The sequence below is a fragment of the Porites lutea genome, chromosome 6 (assembly GCF_958299795.1).
Source record: "Porites lutea chromosome 6, jaPorLute2.1, whole genome shotgun sequence".
In the NCBI taxonomy this organism is placed as follows: domain Eukaryota; kingdom Metazoa; phylum Cnidaria; class Anthozoa; order Scleractinia; family Poritidae; genus Porites; species Porites lutea.
Genome location: NC_133206.1, coordinates 17,611,708 through 17,631,407, shown reverse-complemented (window position 1 = coordinate 17,631,407; position 19,700 = coordinate 17,611,708). Strand labels below are relative to the sequence as shown.

The window sequence follows — 19,700 nt, the reverse complement described above, 5'->3', positions numbered from 1 at the left end:
CGAGTAAGATTGGTAGTTATTAAACAGTAAAAGCTGTTCTGTTGAACAAGCTATCAGTTATTTTACTGTCAATCGGAGTTTCAAAGCAAAAAATTATTGTTTTCATCGCTGATCTTTTATTTGCGGTTGGCTGAGTGCTTTTTTCACGGCTTGCACGATAGTTACTTGGAAGTTTCTCTGCAGACGTATGTCCAGATATTACTGGCCAGTTTGGGTGTGGTCATATGACAAAACTCAGACCTTCAGTGGGGGTAGGGGGAGGGGGGTTCGGTAGGAAAATGGGTGTGGCCTGAAGACAAAATTTACCCGTTCAGTGGAGGGGGCTGGAGGGGAAAGAGGTTTCTGCCAAATACCACATAGCAATTATTCTAGACATGGGATAACCTCAGACACCCTAAATTATCTTTTTCCAGCAACAGTTTCCTCCCACGAACATATCATTTCTTCCACATCTCCCACCCAGCAAAAATTTGCCTGAAGAACAGATATCTTGAGGAACAGATCCATTGGGTGCCCTGTCCATTGACCTAAATGACTTACCGTTAATTATTAACTCACACAGACCTCTACCAGGCAGAATAGAGATTATTTTGACCCTGCATTAACATAAAGAAAAAGATCTCTCTCATGTATGTCGCAGAAAGAATTATCTTTTGCATAAAAGTACAGTGTAAAGACATTTTTGAGTCGATTTGATTAAAATAATCTTTCCAGGGGGCGAGGGGGACCCAACCAAGTTGGAAAATTACCGAAATTCTACGGGTTGTCAATACACGACAAGTTGACAAATAATTCGTGCGGAAATTTAGACGCCTTCTCAGTCAAAAATTTAAACGCTAAAATCAAGGTCAAATTTTTAGTTCGTTTGGTTAAAAATTTGAACGGTGCGGTGTGAACACATAACCGTCTGAATTTTTGTACGGCAAAGGTGAGGTTACAAGGATGCGTGGTAGCTCCGCTGGGAGACGCCATCTTGCATGATTTGCTAAAGTAGCGCTCTGAGTATGAGCAGATGGCAAAACCTCTGAAAATATTAAACGGTGTCGTGTGAATATTCGTCTGGTGCCGTTTGAACGTGGCCCAGTGTTTTAGTTGTTACTTAAAAATATTGCCGTAGCTGGCGTTAACACTAACTTTGATAACATACCTAATGTAATGTAGCGTCATTTAATTTTCGTTACAGCTCTTCGGGCTATCAATACGATGCAAAGGCGATTCGTGACTACGGTGGCGAAAAATCTGCATGTCACTTTCGGTAGCTCAAAGCGCATATTACAGTTTCAGGAAGGCGAGGAAGTAAAACACTTGCGTCATCATTTTCTACGTGTGTTCTCTGACGTCTCGCCGATGAAGTTGCACCAACAAATGTGACGTTCCAAAGTTATGACAAAAGGTTTGATGATTATCTAGACCTTGCGAATAACACAGAACTGCAAGAGAATTCTCGAATGAAGGCTTTGATTGTCTCTAAGCAAGAAGATACTAAGGTACTGTGAAATAAACCATATTTAGTCTCATACCTCAGCTTATCAAAGCCTCCCAATTAAAAGCTAATAAGCAAATTTAAGGTATTTGAGCACATGGTACAGCTTTTCAACAACAACCACAATAATAATAATAATAATAATAATAATAATAATAACAATAATAATAATAATAATAATAATAACGAAAATACAACCCGCAAGCAGCAAACGCTATTCGGGGCGGGATGTGTAAGAAATAAAAAAAATAAAAAATAAAAAATGAAATAAGTATACGAATTGAATAAACGAAATAGTTCAGTAGATTCGTAAAATTAAATGTAAACAAAAAAAAAGTGTTATAAGAAAAAGGAAGATTAATTTGCTAAGACAATAGAGCACAATTAATTACGAAAAAGGGTAAAATAAGGTACAAATGCTTTACAAGCAAAATAAAATACTTAAAGAAATTCAGCTGTTGTAATGTTTCAAATGATCTAACCAAAGCCAGCTACAGAAGATTAGTACTTTCTAAAAAAGTTGATATTATGTTGTTGTTTTTTTCCGCCGGCCACATAGTCATCCAGTTTTTGTAAAGATCACCCTAAAGAGAACTGGTTTCCCTATTTCTGGCATCATTATACCATTCCTGGGTACTTCATACAAACTTCACAACCTTCAGACTTCAAACCACATCCTATAATTGAAAACAGCCCATACCGCCTGTGGAATATCGTAAGCAACGGCTTGATTCAGAGGTCTCCCGCTGACCCAGCAGTGGTAACTTGCATGGGTGGTTTCAATAGTGATAACAGTAAGTTTGATTTGCATTTCAAATGAGCATGCAACTTGGCGGGAAAATCTTCGAGAGGCCGAACTTATGAGGAAGAGAGATTTCCCACCACAAGACAGTCAAGGGAAAGTCTGATTATATAAAAGCCTCCTCGGGTTACTCCCTTATATAGGCTTTTCAGGTATGTGCGTTACCAAAGGGTACCAATGGTTTTTTAGACGTTACGGTCTGAAATAGGGTATCAATTTTGACCATTTTGGTCTGAAATAGAGTTACAAGGGTTTCAGGAAGGGTGCCGCACACCCCCACCTAATTTTTATGGAGGTGCCCCCCTCCCCCCACCCCCGGGTTAAAAGCATTGTTTTTAGGGAATTTCCGCACATAGTTCTTAAACATCTAACCGAGATTTCATTTGATCAAAAACAAAAAAAGACTCCGTTAATTTAGAGTCCTTGGTGGACAGATTGACAATTCTGCAACGCTGATCGTACTAGATGAAAATTAACTTTGCAAGAGTCAAAACGACAACGATAGAACCCAACACAGAGCGAGATTGCAGCCGTCGACAGCTGCCGTTCGCCGTAATTGTGGCTCTTCAGGACGGTGTAACAATTTTCTTAACTCAGTAATTAAAAAAAACAAAAAAAAATTGGATGTGTTTTCGAATGTTTTTAATGTATGAAATTTTTCTTTTGCGGAGGGGGGGGGGGGGGGGGAGGGTGGAGGGCGGTGATTATAATTTTTAAAACTGAACTGGAAAATATTGGATTTAGGGGCTGTTAAAAATTGATATTATATGAAGCGAATAATAAGTAGACAAATACATCCCAGATAGTCCACCAGAACAAGGTGCCTTTGAGCTCATTAGCAGACTACCTGGTTCATGTGTATTCCTTTTCCCGCTACCCTAATGTATGATATTTCTTCAAATAGAATCAACATAAAGAAGCAACAAACATGCCCCTTTAATATGGCGTACATTTTTTTTTCTTTTCAGCTGTGATAAAAGCAAAACACATAGCGATGAATTATTGGTATTTAGTTTTTGAGGAACCTGGCGGTACATGGTTATATATTACCGCTGCTGGAGGCGGTCAGCAAGTCACTGTCCAGGTTAGTCATTCCTGAACGAAACCTTTTCCCTGGTAGTATTAGAACAGTGCCCTGGCCTATTATTAGAAACGACGAGGAGGACTAGAAGGATAAGATTTCCTCAACAGTATAAGGTAGTGCGCACGTGATCCAGCGGTAGTTTAGGAGGGAAAAAAAAACGTCAAATGGCGGCCATTCTAGTTACGGCTTTTTCCGAGAGCATTGTTGTGGCAAAAAAAGTTATTTTTAGAGGGCGTAACCTCGATTAATAGAAATAACCGCGCTAGCTTTTCTTAAGACGAAGGAGAAGAAGAAGAAGAAGAAGCAGCAGCAGCTTTCAGGGGTCTCGATTTTTTAGAATACTGCAAAAAAAAAACTAACTCATGTCTTGTCTTCATAGTCGTCCTCTTCATACATCAAATCTGAAGGTTGCAAGTCTTTATCGTTTTTCAAGAAACATACCTTCATCGGCGTTATAATCACGGTTTAACCAGCTTGGACAACACGACACCATATGTGACAATAAACAACTTGGAATCATCAGTCTGTTCGATTTAGGCAAGTCTGTCCCAAAGATCCAATTCAAAACTGTGGCCAGTGGGTTTGAAATGAATATCAATGAAGATGTTCAGTCTCTTTTACCGAGTGCAGAGTAAAATTGTCTTTGTTCCTTCTGTCACTGCACGGTTAAGATGTGAAAATGTCTAATTTTACTTTATATGGAGGACATTAGAACGAATTTTTTTGTCTTTTTCTGAACTTAGATATTGGTTCTTAGGAATTCACCTCTAGGGAATTCTGATAAATTTGACAAACTAAGTGAGTTGCAAGAGAGTTGGCCTAATCGCAATGAAGATTGAAAAAGTACGCGAATTCAGATATTAAGCGAGTCGGACGTGGTTTACGGTATTGAGGCTTTTCTTTTAAGCGGTAATGTGAGGGATTTTGGTATCATCTAGCCCTGCAGTATGCGGCTTTTCATCCCTTTGGCTGACGGTATATTCAGTAAACGTAGATCCTACACGGTATTGCAATACCTTTCATTTGAGCTCTCCTGAAATACAGGTCAATACAATAATACCCAACACAAAATAAAGTAAGCAATGGCTTGTCTTCTCACGTTTTCTGGCAGTGGCTGATGTTCTGGTGCAAACATGTTTGAGATAATCAAACACGCCTGATGGATGCAATTTAAGTATTTTATAAAGTTTGACCGATCATAAATGCGGTATAGATTTTTCTGTCTATTTCGAGATGACATTTCGGTCATTACCAACTTTTCTTACTGTATTACAGTTATATTGAGTACCCCCAATGTCCCTCTCAAGTCAAACTCCATTCATTTCACTACCCTCTCTAAAAGCCCTTTCCTATTCTAATCTACTTTTTTATTGTTCCAGTCAAGTCCATCTGAAGAGGCAAAATTTGAGCCCGACTTTTACTGGGGTCATACAGTTTTCAAGAGCAGTCGTTACAACACCTTGTACCTTGGATGTGACGAGAACAAAATGGCCACACTTGTACCCATGAAAATAACGAGTTACCCAAATCCACAGGCTATGTTCATTGTCAATTAATTTAATGTTGTGTTGCCCCCCGGTTGTAACTGACAGAGCAAATACACTTGCATGAAATGTTCGCCGTATGATTACCATGACCAGAACTCTTCAGTCAGTGAGTTTGGATTAGGTCTCAATATAATGTAGAAGGTTAAACAACTAACTTAAAATTAAACCTTAACACATTGGACATCATAGCCAGATTTATAAAAAGGTGAGATCCCGGATGATATTGTCAATAAAAGGAACTATTACAGTTGATTCCTGAGAAGACAACAAACATGGCCTAATTTGTATTTCACTTCTGTTCAAACGAATGCTAGAGGTGCAACCTCACCCGTCTGTGGTCCCGCACCTCCATGTAAACAGGGCCTTACAAGCCGAAATCACGCAGACGCAGAGCCGGGGACAGACAAAAAAAGCTGCATGAGCAAAACATCTACACGCGCTCTCCCGTAATTTATTTTCTTTATAATTTGTTTTGAAAACTGTGTCCTTGTTATTCATGATAGCGGCTGGGAATATCTTATTATTGTGCATGTGTTATCACCGATCTTTTAGATGCACTACAAAATCTCAATAACAAGAAAAAATGAGAAGACACTTGCCCTGTCCCCGTACGGCGTATCCCCAGTCGCCCTCGGTCAATTCACTTCGGTGACGTATCCGAGGCGAACGGGCGGGAAACGTCTAGACAAAAACAGAATGCGCATGCGTGCGTTGCTGTTTGAAATTCAAGATGTTGTCCATGTTGTAAACAGCTGGATTTTTTTTAACCCTTGTGGATATTTGCGGGATCTGCTTTTGCCGACCGGCTTTAAAAAGTCATCAGAATGTTGTTCACGCATAGTCCTGTGAAGATTGATCCTTCTCCTTCAATCTCATTCGTCAGTGTTTGCAGCTGTTAACCCATTTAAACGACCGCGAATTTTTAAAGTAAAAACAATACTTTAGAGACCTCTGTGTATTAAACTTGGAGCGCAAATTTTGAATAACCAGAGAAACATACTTTCAAATAAAATTCATTATCTGCGTATCGAAAAATGCTCAAAAACTGAACCTAAAAGTAAATCCTATTAAAATGTGCCGACATACACAGAAGTTATCGGTGTATTAATGTGAGAAGCATTAAAGTCAACTTGGATGCTGTTGTCTCAGGATCGTGGTTTGAGCTAATGTTATCAATCAAAGAACCCACAACACACAGAGAAATTATTTCTCGGTTTTTTTTTTATCTATTTAAAAACCCATAAAGTTAATCCTTAATAGCAATTCGCGTAGCACAAACTTGGTTCGTGTATCTGTTCACGAAAGTAAAATCGGATGAGCACATAGCAAAAATTATTAAGCGGGAAAAATCCGTATTTTGGAAAGCATCTTTTTACAAAACTGATTAGGCGTGCAAGCCTTCGTGTACACGACTTTGCGACTGGTAAGAATTTCTCTTTAAATCAGTGCCATAACAAAGAGTTTTGCGTTTTTTCTCGGGAAAGTTATTTTATAAAAGCAATAGAAAACTTCTTTCCTGCGTTTGCATAGCCTGATATAAACACTCGAGGGGTTGGGCGAATTCTCGACAGTTATGCAAACCCTCGACTTCGTCTCGGGTTTGCATAACTGTGTCGATTCTCCCAACTCCTCTCGTGTTTATATCAGGCTATGCAAACACGGAAAACGTTTTCTATTGCTTAAACAACGGAGCTCTCGCGCGCCTGTGAAGCACCATGGGTAAGAAAATTTGGTAAACTATCCATCCGAGAAAATTTGGCTATGACGTAGCGTACGCCTACCCGTACACACGCTTCATGTGAGCTGAGGATGAATTGACAGCTGTTAAAATAAGACATTTGCTGACAGTAATCACATGACCATCTCGCGGGCTCAGATGAAAGACCAGTCGTTTTCCCCTACATATAAGCTGAAATAATAGGCTCCTGGTCGCACTTACCAACATAAAAATGAAAATGAAATGAAACTTCTGTTTCACCGGCCAGGGCTGTCAGACGGGTGCCAGAAGTCTAAAGTTATATGCGCAAGCCAATTAAGGTCAATTGACAGCTGTCAAAATGAGACGTGTGAAGACCACTATCAGATCACTAACAACGTGGGCTCAAATACACGATCTGACATTTCGCACCCATCAAAGGGACAGTGTCCCTATTATGCGCACGCGCGTTCGTCATCTGTTTTTTCTTCAAAAGACAATAGAACTGTCACATTGACTCGACAAGATTTCCTTCCGGACCACACCGCCGACGGTGATTTGTTGTTTACATTCTCAAGTAATATTTTGAAGAAGAAGTCTTTCGTTTTATTTCAAAGTTTGGCTCGCGAAAGGAAGACTCATCGCGATTTTATCGCTAGCAGGGCCGCCTCGCGACCCGAAAATCTCGTTCCGCTTGCTTGAAGAACAGTTTTTCTGATGTTAAACTCGTGTGAGAGGTCAATTGTTCTAAGTCCAGTAATTTGCTGATTTGCTCGCGTTCTAGACTCAAACGTTTGAAAGACATAAATAAAAATGCAATCTCCATCAACGCTATGAATCACCGCAAAGGTTAGTCAAAAATTATATTATGATTTCATGGCACTATTTTTTCTAAACATGTAGCGCCTGTTTATTTGATTTTGTCGGCCGTAGGGAGGTTCATTTAAAAGTTTACTAACGCGTCGTTGCAAAACATTCTGCTTCACGAGGCTTAATTCCACAAGATCTCCTCAGTCACATCAATGTCTCAATGGTTTCTTTCTTACAATGTTTATTGTTGCTGTTTCATTTCTGCGTATTTCTTTCACAATTATCTGAGCTTGTATGGAAGCTAGCAGAAGAAATAAGCCTTCAATCGGCATCAAAGCGCTTCCCATCTTTTGGTCCTCCGGCCAACGGCTGATAAAAGTAACGCCAAAAAAATCCCGCTTTCGCCCAAATCGAAACTTAACGGGAACAATATATCATTGATCTCTAATCCTGAGAGGTTTTAGTGTAGCATTGAACTCGGCCAAGCGCGATGCAAACGGATTTTTCAGGGTTCTCTTACTCGCCTCGCATCTTTTGATTTCGCAACATCCCGTCCAAAAATCAAAGTTTGGTGCATGCACAGTAACGGGATACTGTTCCTTTAATCTCCCATTACAACCCAGACTGAAATGTCTTACTCACACTCGCAGTCAACAGTCCGTTTATTCGAAAAGTCGCCATTCTAATGAAGTTCAATTGGCAGCTGTTAAAAGGTAGGTACTTAAAGTAGGGTTATCGGCCCACTGAGTTCGAGTTTTTCTTTGAAGTTATCCGCTGACAAGTTACTAATTTTCAAATGATTGCAGGCTCAAGTTCAATTTTTTTAATGCATGGGAAATAGAAAGTTGTGTTTATGAGTTGCACTATTAAACTTTTAATTTCAAACTGACCTCGGACGCGAGAAATAAGCCAGCTTTCAGGCAGACAGGGAAGTTGCTTTTGACCTTTCTCACAATGTTCACGCGTTGGTCACGCTCTACGTCCAATTTTTGTGCTCTGATTGGTCAAAATTTGACAGGTGAGTTCATGCGTTAAAAATTTATGGAGCATCTTGAAACTTGTTCTGATAGCTGAAACTAACAGAGTTTTGTGTAACCTTGTGATGTTTTTAACTGTCGTTTTCCACTGGACGTACAAAATGAAATACAGCTGCTAGCACGATTCTTAAGTTATTCATGGCTGGTTTGTTTATTGGTTTTTTGGTTGAGAAATGCGCCGCTTGTCAAAGTCATCGATCTCGGATGGATCGGTTTTACTCACTTCTCCTAATGCGTATTATAAAGAGGGTTCAAAAAAGTCTCAAGCGATTCTGATGGCCTTCAGGAGCTGCATCTTAACTGGTAAGCCTGAGTTATTATTGTATTTGATGTTTTTTTTTTCTGGTTTCCTAAAGTCGATCGTAGTTTCTGCGCCTAGTTTATACACAAGACAATGATCTGACCTACAGTCAGGTTTGACATCATGCTTACAGATATTTAAAAAGTCTTAACATCTTCTGACCACAAATGCAAAAAAAAAGGTTCCGAAGAGTACAATGTATTCATGATTTTCGCCAGTGTAAAAAGAAAGCTCTGAGCGATATTCTTGCCTCGCGGTTCATCTTGAAGTAAAGCAAACACCGGGAAGCCGGCTTAAATCTGCAAGGTTTTTGAAGTTTATGAGCTTAATATGCTTACCTGACTCATGATTTTCAGAGACACTTTACTCTCAAAACTTATCTTAGTGGATGAAAATTGTTGTTCATGTACATGTTTCACCGAGTTATATTTATTTTGCTGATTGTTAGTAGTCTCTTTCGGGTGTATGTAAATGGCCGAACCTGCCCGGAACCGCCCGGAACCAACCGGAACCCCCGGAACCGCCCGGAACCAACCGGAACCCCCCGGAACCCCCCGGAGCCCCCCGGAACCTACCCGGAACCTTGAAAAAAGCGCAAATGATAAAATTTAAAAAAAAAAACAAATAACAAAAAATAATACAAATCAAATAAAAATAATGAAAATGAAATAAATATACTAAATATAGGTAGCTTCCACCTTAAAAATAGTCTGAAAGCTACAATTTTTATTATTTTATTTCGTTTTAATTATTCTAATTTGATTTGTATTATTTTTATTGTTTATTTGGTTCCCGTCCTCTTGTTAAATCAGCCTAATACTTGAACAGGTCGGCACGTGACTAACGGAATGCCAAAGACCAAAGTACAAAGTATTGTTTTACGACTCGAAACCACGTGCGCTGTGGAAGTCAGCGAGAGAGCGTGGACAGTTTTTTCAAGTACGACCATGAATGAAGGGAAAGCCGAGACGATCACCATAGAAGATGAATCACAGTCTGAAGATGACAATAGTGAAGAGCTATATCAGCCGGTTTTTATGAGAACCGAGGAAACGTGTCCTTTTGCCAGGTAACATTTCCTTCGTACAAACAGAAATTTGACTGTTTACTGAGTTGCGTAAGCAAAAGCTGATATCTGCCCACAAATTTACGCGGTTTTGTTTTATTTCAACAGTGCTGTAAAAACTGAGGGGAACGGTCATAACGAAGTAATCGAAATCCTTTCCTCGCCGGAAAGAAGTCCGGAAAAGAAAAGGTAAGCGCAGATTCACTTTTCGTGGAGGCATAGCGGGCTCCATTAAAGAAACAACCCGTGCTAAACGAAGTCACTAAGGAATTGTTTTAACCGGCCAAGGTAGTTGGTTTTCATTAAATAATGGTAAAACTGCCGTATGTTTACATATCAGACGAGGCCGGTTGAACCGGGTCAAGGTGTGTGTGCATATTATAAACTAATTGCGATTTTTAGACGGCTGACTGGGAAAAAAATTACACGGCATAAGTTTATTCTGTACGTAGTGGGCGGAGTCGTGAAGCCGTGTCAAAATCGCATATAGTTTTGTATCGCGACTCAACTATTCCTTTTTTGAACCAAGGGACAATGAATGCACTATTGCAATTATTACTACTGTCGAAGAGCTTACACGAATACCGAACGTGCAATAGGCCTTATCACGGTTTCCGATGCCATCTTACCGGGTACCTACGCAAAGCGGTCAGAAATCACAGTTCTTGTATGGGAAACCGATATTGATAACAAACAACTTTTTCAAAAGCTAAATTTTGCAGAATTTGTGAATCGCAAGGTTAAGGTACAAGTTAGAAGTTTGTGTTCACCAAGTTTGAGGGATGTAGCCTGGCTAGAAGACACTCAGTTGACTTTTCTTATCAAGTTTCATTCATTTGTTTGTAAATATGGCTGGGTAGATGCGGTTCGCGGGAAAACAAAATTGTAGACAAATGTAAGGGAAACTAAAAATTAACCGGAGCGCCTTCTAGCCCAGCTACGTCCTTAATATTTGGCGAATACAATTTGCTACTTAGTATGATATAATTTGTGATTCATACGCTCTGCAAAATTTAAAAGGCTCTTTGCACTAATTTCTGACCGCTTTGCTTACCATATTACAGTTTTTGGTTAGCTGACTTAAACTCGTGAACAACCCAACTCAATGTAGCGTTCTCAATTTCAACTTTACTGAAAACCAATCCCAGGCTCGAAAATATTTTCTCTCTTTCTGCTTGTCTTTCTTTCTTCAGCATCGCCGAATACAGATACGCATTCCAAAAAGCATATTTTTTTAATATTTGTTGTTGCCGTTTTATGAAGTACACAAACAGTACACGTTCAAGGACAAAGACTTTTTATTACTCGCAATATATTCCACCGATTATGTAACGGGTGTAACTTAGTTATCGCTTTTAAATGAAAAATGAGATTGATTCAATTTCCTCTTGTTAAGTTGGCTGAACACAGTTTTGATACCTGTGTTTCATTCACCTTTTTCTTTATAACCGACCCCCTTTGCAGAGTACAGAAGAGGTAAATCTCTCACGGACCTGCTCGTCAAAGCTAAGCTATGAAGGCTACATGCATTTACAGTAAAATCACGCAGGAATTCCGTGCAGGCCTGTCACTAATATTTATCACTAAGAGTATTTCCGAGAGTGCAATTTTCATTCAATCGCAATTTTTTTGACTTACTACGCATGCGCTGCAGTTAACTGGGTTCTTCCAACGGTTCTTTCAAGGCCGCCACACATTAGCCGATTTTTTGTCGTCCGACCAAAAAATCTTCACTTGTCGGCTAGTTTGCGGTGAATTCAGACAAGTCTGCGACAAGATCGGGGCTTGTCGGGCGGAATCTGACAGTGCTAGATCTCAAAACGTCTTGTCGGGCCTTGTCGGCTAGTGTGCGGTGGACCAAGACAATTTGTCGGCGCTCGCGCGCGGCTCAACCAATTAGGAAATGTCATGGGAGTCACGTGAGTGGAATAGGCGCCATCTTGATTTTCAATAACCCGGCCCAAGCCTCATTACGCGGTTAGTCGCGACAAAAAATCGGCTAGTGTGCGGCAAGCTGATGGCCCGACAAATTTTAACCCTATTTGACCCCGACAAAAGATCTACGACAAAAAATCAGCTATTGTGCTGCAGCCTTAACAAAGAAAAAGCTGAGAATTGCTAGGTTCTTTGCATCGTCACGTTTTCTAACATATCTTTGTAATAAAAGACTAAAGCCATCGATACACTGCGTTCAATTATATAGGAAAATAGCGCAGATATTGCGGGTGTTGAGTAAATAAAATGATCGCTTTATCAGCGGCATGTTTGCTTTTTGCAATCCTTGTGCGGCGCGCGCTGAATTGCATCAGCAAATTGTGTTCGGCCACCAATTCGCACGCAAAAGGGACTCATTCCGAAACTTGAATTTGGTGGTTTAATACCTGTTGTGGAGCTCCAGTGCCCAGTGCAGTGCCTAAATCTCGAATATTTTTATCAAGACTACTTGTGCAAGCTTTAAAAACCTTTCTTTAATCCTTCTTCTTTTATTTTGTAGGTTAAAGGTTGAACTTTCAGAGGACCAGAGTCCTGAAATAGAAATTCACAGGAGATGTTTGGAATTCCAACCGAGGTAGGTTACATACATTCAGAAAAAAGTGAACCAATACATGTAAGTGAGGTTATATCTGACAAATTTTTAAAAAAAGGTACCAAATAAAAATTTAGGACAGTTTCACCTTTTTCGCGTCCAAAGCCACTGGTGATCAATTCATTTGTCATTACGGCTTCTTAGTATACTCAGGATCGAAGAAACACTGACTCTTCCGCTGTTGGAAATTAAATTTTACTTCTGACGCTTTTATAAGCTGGTCCCAAGTATACTACCTCTCGCCAGCTTCAGCTCCGAATTTATTTATTTCTTGTAATATTGATTCTTATGACATCTGGGCACTGTAAATGTGTTCATTTATAACGAGTCTGTTTATATGATTAAAAGTAGTAAGAAGTAAGAAACATGGACGTCATTGTTCCTATGTTTAGATAACGTAAGACCTTTCTCGGGGCAGTTCTTACGGCAGTTTCAAGATATATTGTACATCAGTCATGATAATTGTTAATTCAAAGTTAACATTTTGCGGGATTAGTCTGACTGGTTTGATTTCTGTTAGGAACTGCGAATTGTTACCAAGAATCGTCAGCTACTTTGCCGGGAATTTATCTTTTCCCATGACTGAAATAAACGATGGCGAATTTTCCGTGACTGAAACTGCCCGCATTCTGTTGTCAACAAATCCAACGTCAAAAGCTGTTTGTCAAAAATTCCCAAAAGGTGCTCAACAGAACTGCTGTTTCTTGGTGAACCTTACGAACTCGAAAGACCCACGTGATTTACGTGCCGACGATCTAGGGACCTGGAGGCACAACGGAGTTGTTACCACATACCTCAGAGTTAATCAAAGTGCGAATAAGAATGGAGAAATATGTCAACACCCAAAGAATTTCAAGCCTAGTAAGGAAGATATGGTGGACAGTAATATGTTTGTTATGCGTCGCACGTATCACGCAAACGGAACTGCGTCAGATTACAAACGACTTATTGTAGAGATGGAAGGTAAGAATATCGTACTTTAAGGTAAACACATACCGCATGTCAGTGCAGAATGCGCGCCTAATAACAACAAAAAACAAAACAACAAAAAACAACAAGCCTAGTCTATATTAGCAACTTCTTTATGTCGTTTGCTATTGATTGAAGAGTCAGATCGTTGTTCTCCTGAAAATCACTCGCTTGGTAAAATTCGGCGAAAGCTCATATAAGGTCTATGTTTTCCTTTTGAGCGCAAATCAGGGTGCGAGGACCCCAACTTTTCTGTTTTGTTTTTCGTCTTTTCCATGAGAGTCCAGTGAAATCCAGCTTGTGCGCCATTGACCAAACAATTGAGACAATTTTTGACCTTAAAGGAAACAGTAAACAAGGAATTGCGAAAACGCCTCTGTCGAAGCTCAATTTTAGCTTTATGAGATCAGTTTAAACACGCGAGTGTCTTATAAAGAAATGTGGAGAACTCTAGCGACAGGACTTAAAAATTTACATACTTCTTAATTTTGACAAGAACAGATTAGTAGACTGGTATACACAATGTCTATCCAACACTTAAAAATGTGGATTGTAACAGAAGGTAACAGATTATAGTGATTCATATACTAGTGACGTCTGTTTATCGTTAGAGTCTCTTCTAACTGAGCACTCCGTTAAACACCTCGTTTTCTCTCACCCAGATCACAAAGGTTGCCTTTTGCCGGTATGCGTCCTGAAGTACAATTTCGATGGGCCGGAACATTCTTTTGAAGTTGCACCGCATGGTAATTCAAAAGGAAGAACAGGGTATATGAGAACAATGCCTAGTACACTGGATCTCCTGAGAAAAGAGGCGCAGAGTTACACGCCCAAAGTAGCCGTGGAAGTTGTAGACGATGCTAACGGTGGTATCATGGAGGCTGACAGCGCTGGTAGTTTACCTAGGAATCGGCAACAGGCTAGCAATTACATAAGAACCGTATCAGGAAGCAATGAACGAAGACAAAAGAACGTGAAAGGCCTAAGGGACGAACTGTCTGCTGTGATGGAAATGTGTTTTAATCAGTCTCGTACTCCGGAAACAGCGTTTGTTCGCAAGGTCCAAGGCGCCCCCGACACAATGTGCGTCCTTGCATCCGACTACCAATTACGTGAGTTGGAGCGTAATGCGACAAAACCTGAAGCTTTTAAAATCGTCTCAGTAGATCCAACATTTAATCTCGGAGCGTTCGATGTCACGGTAATGACTTTCGAGCACGGGCTTGTTATCAATAAGCGCACTGGTAAACACCCCGTCATCATGGGTCCAATCCTGGTCCACCGAAGGAAACAGTTTTCGAACTACTTTTACTTTATGTCCTCCTTGGTGGAGCTGAAACCCTCCCTCTCTGAAATTCAAGCCTTTGGAACGGATGGAGAGACTGCTTTGCAGCAGGGTTTGTCCAAGCCCTGCACCAATCCAAGGCTCCTCAGATGCTTCGGACACTTTAAAAGAAACTGTGGAGACAAGCTCACTACTCTTGGCGTTCCCAAACAGTTCCAGAGTGCGTTCATTGGGGACATATTTGGTTACAACATCGGAAGCACTCACCATGAGGGGCTGGTGGACTCAGATAGCGAAGAGGTGTTCGATGCAAAGCTTTTGTCGCTTGAGGTAAATTACCACTTAAAGGTACCATACGTATTCAAACAGTAGATGGACACTATTCTCGTTTCATGTTTTTCTTCCCTTTTAGCCACACCGTTCTCCTTTACTGTCCCAAGACAATGCTGATAGAATAACGAATTATCACTCAGTCAGACATGAGAACAGACAATATATTAATACGAACTTTAGGGTATGAGCAAGACTTTAACCTTCGAGTGAGCAAGTAGAGAATGCTCTTCCACCCTCTTGAAGATTTTTTTTGGGGGGTGTGTGTTGGGGGAGGGGGGAGTAGGAGAAGGTCAAGATTTTCAGTAGCTGTTAAATTATTCCTGGAAATATTCCTAGTTATTACGCATTTTGTCTTAAAGGGTTTTCTTTCCGGCGCTTGACATTTTTGCCCACTTTAACAAGCCTTAACATATTTCACTTGGTTTAAGTTCGATTGAAACAATTATCAGCAGTTTGATAAAATCCGAGATGATGGATCCTAACTTTAGGCTACACGCAAAGACTGACGTTACATAACGTCATCATTGACACAGGATCTGTTATGTTGAAGAGGCCAGGAGAAAAATGGGCGAAGTACTGACGGTTAAAAAAGTTAACAACATTGCAACTGAAACAGAACAAAGACCCAAAGGTCCAACTAACTACCCTAATCCCGCGCAACTGTTTTTGAAAGGGCGAGTTTGTATCCGCCGGGAAAAATTGAATAGTGTAATCTTGTATTTTATTTCCCACTACACTTTAAAGCAAGGGAGTCTTGATTCATAGAGAATCCGTCGATCAGTTAATTAATGTTGCGTGCTGACTGGTATTGCTAAGCTTTCTATTTCTTTTCGCTCCTAACAGGAGACGTGGAACAATTTAGAAGTTAATGCGAACCCGCTCAAAGTGCCCTCCTTCCATCAGTGGTTTTGCAAAAACAAGGCCAAAGAAATGAAAGAGCACATGCTTCCAGCTCTGCGAACGGAGGTGGGATTGGGTTCGCCTCCAGAGCCATACTATCAAAACAAAAGTGAAAGCATGAATGAGGTGATCAAAGACCAAGTGCAATATCAAGAAAGTGAATTGCCAGAGTTTATCAAGAAGGTGTCATGTATCGGGGAGCGGCACAAAGATCTGCTACGCAAAGCAGTGGCAAGAACTGGAGAGTGGGAACTTCTTCCGGGATTTCGGTTCCTGGAGAGACCAAATTGGTTCAAAATGACCTCACAACAGAGGGAAGCTCACATGAAGGTTGTAATGAAGATTGAATTATCAGAGGACAGGACTCTTGCAATGCTCATCTTGCCTCAAGCGAGCTCCACGCTGCCACTCTTATCTACTGGCTACGATCAAATACCACACATATCTTCTTTTACCTTGAAAAAGTTGTGGAGGGAGGCCAGAGAGCTAGTGGCATCCCCAGGGTACGTTCTGCCAGTTGCTGGATCAAGCTGCTCATTTGCGAAACAGGTGTTCAACTCCAAGCAGCCTAGCAAGCCCCTCCTAGTAACAAGACGACCAACTAAACAGAGTGCAACATGTTACGTTTTTGAGTGCGACCCTGTTTGCCCTCAATATTCGTATTTAGGGTTGTGTTGTCATATAGTGGCAACAGCAGAGTCAAATAAAGTCCTGAAGGAGTACATCGACTTCTTAGAGAAAAACACTGCCCTACCAAACCTTCATCAGCTCTCACTAAAGTTCAGTGGGCGGAAAGGTGCTGGGCGTAAAGGGGGCAAACCTGTCAGAGGCCGTGCTCGTGCATCCGACAAACAGCCTGTCCTGGACACAACATTTTCCCGCCCCGCCAATTTTTCGTCCAACTCACCAATTGTGGAACAAGGCGTCAAAGAAAATATACCAGATGCAGCCTCTGAGGACAATGCCGGCGATAGTCAGCTGACGCATACCAGTTTTCCAATGAACACCACAAGGTCTGCTGAAAACCAACAGGAAACGCATACCTCCAGCTCTAAATTTGTCACGTACACTGGCTTTCCTATCGGATCGTTATCGTTCAGTGAAAACCAGCAGGACCAACAAGTGGTTACCTCACCACCGCTTTCCTGCTCGGGTTTCCATGTCCGAAGCGCATCTTTCAGCCGTGAACAACAGCAGCAACAGCAACCCTCTACATCGTCACAGATTGCCTTTGGTTGTGTTTCTGCTGGCACTACACATATTGTTAATCAACAAAAGCAGCAACAGAAACCCTCTAAATCATCACATCTTGCCTTCAATCGTGTTGCTGCGGGGACTACACACACTGTTAGTCAACAACAGTACGAACAGCAATCATCTACCTCGGCACAACTTGCCTACGATGGGTACTGTACTGGCGCCACATCCTTTGCCAATGAGCAGCAACAACAGCAATCATCTACCTTGTCCCAGCTTGGGTTTGATGGCTTTCCAGCTCAAACTTCATCATTTTCCAGTCAACAGCATCAGGAACAGCAACCATCTACCTCATCGCAGCGCGTGTTGGATTCTTTTACTTTTGGAACTACAACTTTCGGCGATAATCAGTTGCCACAGCAGAAGCAGCAACTGTCTGTTTGCCCTCGCATCGCCTATGCGTACCCTAACCTTCCTACAGACATTATGTCTGCTAACCCTTACGAATGTCAGCAGCCAGCTACCAGTTTTTCAGGGTGGTTTCCACAGCAGACGTCTTATGGAGAACTGCCATTTGTAGCGAACAAAGAAGCCCCTTCCACTCGGTTTTCGCCCTCTCCCAAGCCGGGTTTTCCTTCACCACCAGATGGAGTATTCTATTGTTACCTTCTAGAGTTTTGCCCCCCGCAAGTGTCCAAGTGTTACGGCTGTAATCAAGGGCTGAAACCTGAGGGCCGAGTCGCACAACCACCTTTCAACTTGGTAATAGTTACCAAAATGAACCGCACATATTATTCAAATGGGGAAAAAAATTGTAAGTTGTCTAACGTATCCTTTCACTGTAGGTTGAAGTGTGTAAGGCAGAAGCAGCCATATTTTTTGCCAACGATGTGCAAGATTCCCCCAAACCTAACACCATTCTTGTTGCCTTGTCACAGGGACGTACTCAATAATCTCTGATTTAAAGAACACGCATCCTCCAGCCAAATCATACAGTAGCAAGTAGTTAGGATGTTACGGCTGCACTCTAGGGCTGAATTGCTCGCAGTTCGTCATATAATCATCTAGTATTTGATCTACTTTGAACGGGATAAAAAGTAATGATTCGATACTAGAATCTGAGGAAGAGATTACAACGGAAAAGGAGGCTAGAAACACGTCTGTGTAGTTCAATGGAGTAATTTAATGTTATCAGTTTATAAAAGTCAAACTGAAAAAAATGCAGCAGAAGAAATCGTTTAATACCCAAGTTATTTCTTCGATAAAAACTATCGGTTTCATATATGACGACGGGAAAAAGAAGGGCAATTCCCATTTTGATGGCGAAGACTACAGTATAAATACTTTTTGTCCACCTCTTAAACTGACAAGACGGGCGACGTTTGGCAGCGCCATGCCAATACCTGTGTGCTACAGGTAGTGATGCCCCTTCATTTGAGCAGTATTGAAATTATTCTATAAAGACGCCAAATCTGATACCACGTCTGTTTTCTCAGGTTATCGATTACTCTGTTCAGTCCGTACCGCTGTTATAAACTGGCGAACAAAATAAAACTGCATAAACTGCTGTATTCTGCCCTAATTAATCTGCAAAGTTGCAATCGCGGACAGTTGGCTGTAATCAAACGGCTATATGAGCTTATCATTGTAAGTCCTTTTCATTAAATCCCCCAATCATTGATTACAATCACTATAGTAATAAATTTAAGAGAGTAACTTTGTAAAATTGAGGAGGTTTAGGCTCCGGCGACTGTTTTGAAAGAAACTTAACAGCCATTTTGCAAGCTGCTCTCCATATTTTTAATTGTGATATTTGAAAATGACTGTTAAAAGCTCTTTTTTAGTTGGCAATTTTACTTTTGTGGGAAATTGTAATGGTTATGATTAATTGGTAACAGGACATCGTGTCATCCAATTCAATCTGTAACCATACTCCTGATTAACAAATCGGACTCCCGTTTCGCGGTCGTCCCATTTGTTAATTACTCATATGATTACAGACCGAATTGGATTTCACTCAGTACGATTACCATCATAAAGAAAGGTACCTGTCAACGACCGTTGTTTTGTCTTACTCCCATGTAATCGACGACGTTGTGTTTCCTTCAAGTACTCATTACGTAACTATCTACCCTTGGTTTAGTGGTATTTCCTACACCCATCACTCTGTTTTGAAAGGTGTTTTGTTGCGTTCTTAGGCTTTGTTTAGGGTAATATCGAGCCCTTAGCGTTAGGTTAATCGTGTCTTCCGTCAACAGGAACGACGTTTGTAATCATGTTCTGTTTGTTAGTTTATCAGGGTCTTGACGATGTTGAATAATGGTAATCAAGACAATAATCTTGGTAAATGAGGTTGAATCTGTCAGCCGTTAATGTCCGTAGCTTGTGTTAGATCAATAGATAAATTAATACAAACGTTCCGGCTTCTACGAATATTTTTAAGCTCCAGCCATTTTATGCATTATGTATATGGGAGGGCAGTTGTTACCCGCCAACCAAAGCAAGCCAAACAGCAGTTTTTGTCACAAACAGTGAAGTCATATGTTCTCGTATCTTTTCACTTGAATAAACCAATTCCTGTGTGACTTCGTTTAGTTCTGGTT

At 40.8% G+C, this 19,700-nt stretch overlaps 2 protein-coding genes across 2 annotated transcripts; both read left to right on the top strand.

Moving 5' to 3' along the window:
- Window positions 1–2,032: 2,032 nt before the first annotated feature.
- Window positions 2,033–4,963, top strand: LOC140941526 (uncharacterized). Its single transcript, XM_073390538.1, has 3 exons — window positions 2,033–2,277; window positions 3,254–3,369; window positions 4,749–4,963. The coding sequence occupies exons 1-3, from the start codon at window positions 2,253–2,255 to the stop codon at window positions 4,923–4,925; spliced, it is 318 nt and encodes a 105-aa protein (XP_073246639.1). The 5' UTR covers window positions 2,033–2,252; the 3' UTR covers window positions 4,926–4,963.
- Window positions 4,964–9,549: 4,586 nt separating this feature from the next.
- LOC140941955 (uncharacterized) lies at window positions 9,550–18,050 on the top strand. The gene is made up of 7 exons (XM_073390952.1): window positions 9,550–9,829; window positions 9,935–10,015; window positions 12,321–12,395; window positions 12,934–13,376; window positions 14,045–14,997; window positions 15,844–17,859; window positions 17,943–18,050. The coding sequence occupies exons 1-7, from the start codon at window positions 9,609–9,611 to the stop codon at window positions 18,048–18,050; spliced, it is 3,897 nt and encodes a 1,298-aa protein (XP_073247053.1). The 5' UTR covers window positions 9,550–9,608.
- Window positions 18,051–19,700: the final 1,650 nt, after the last annotated feature.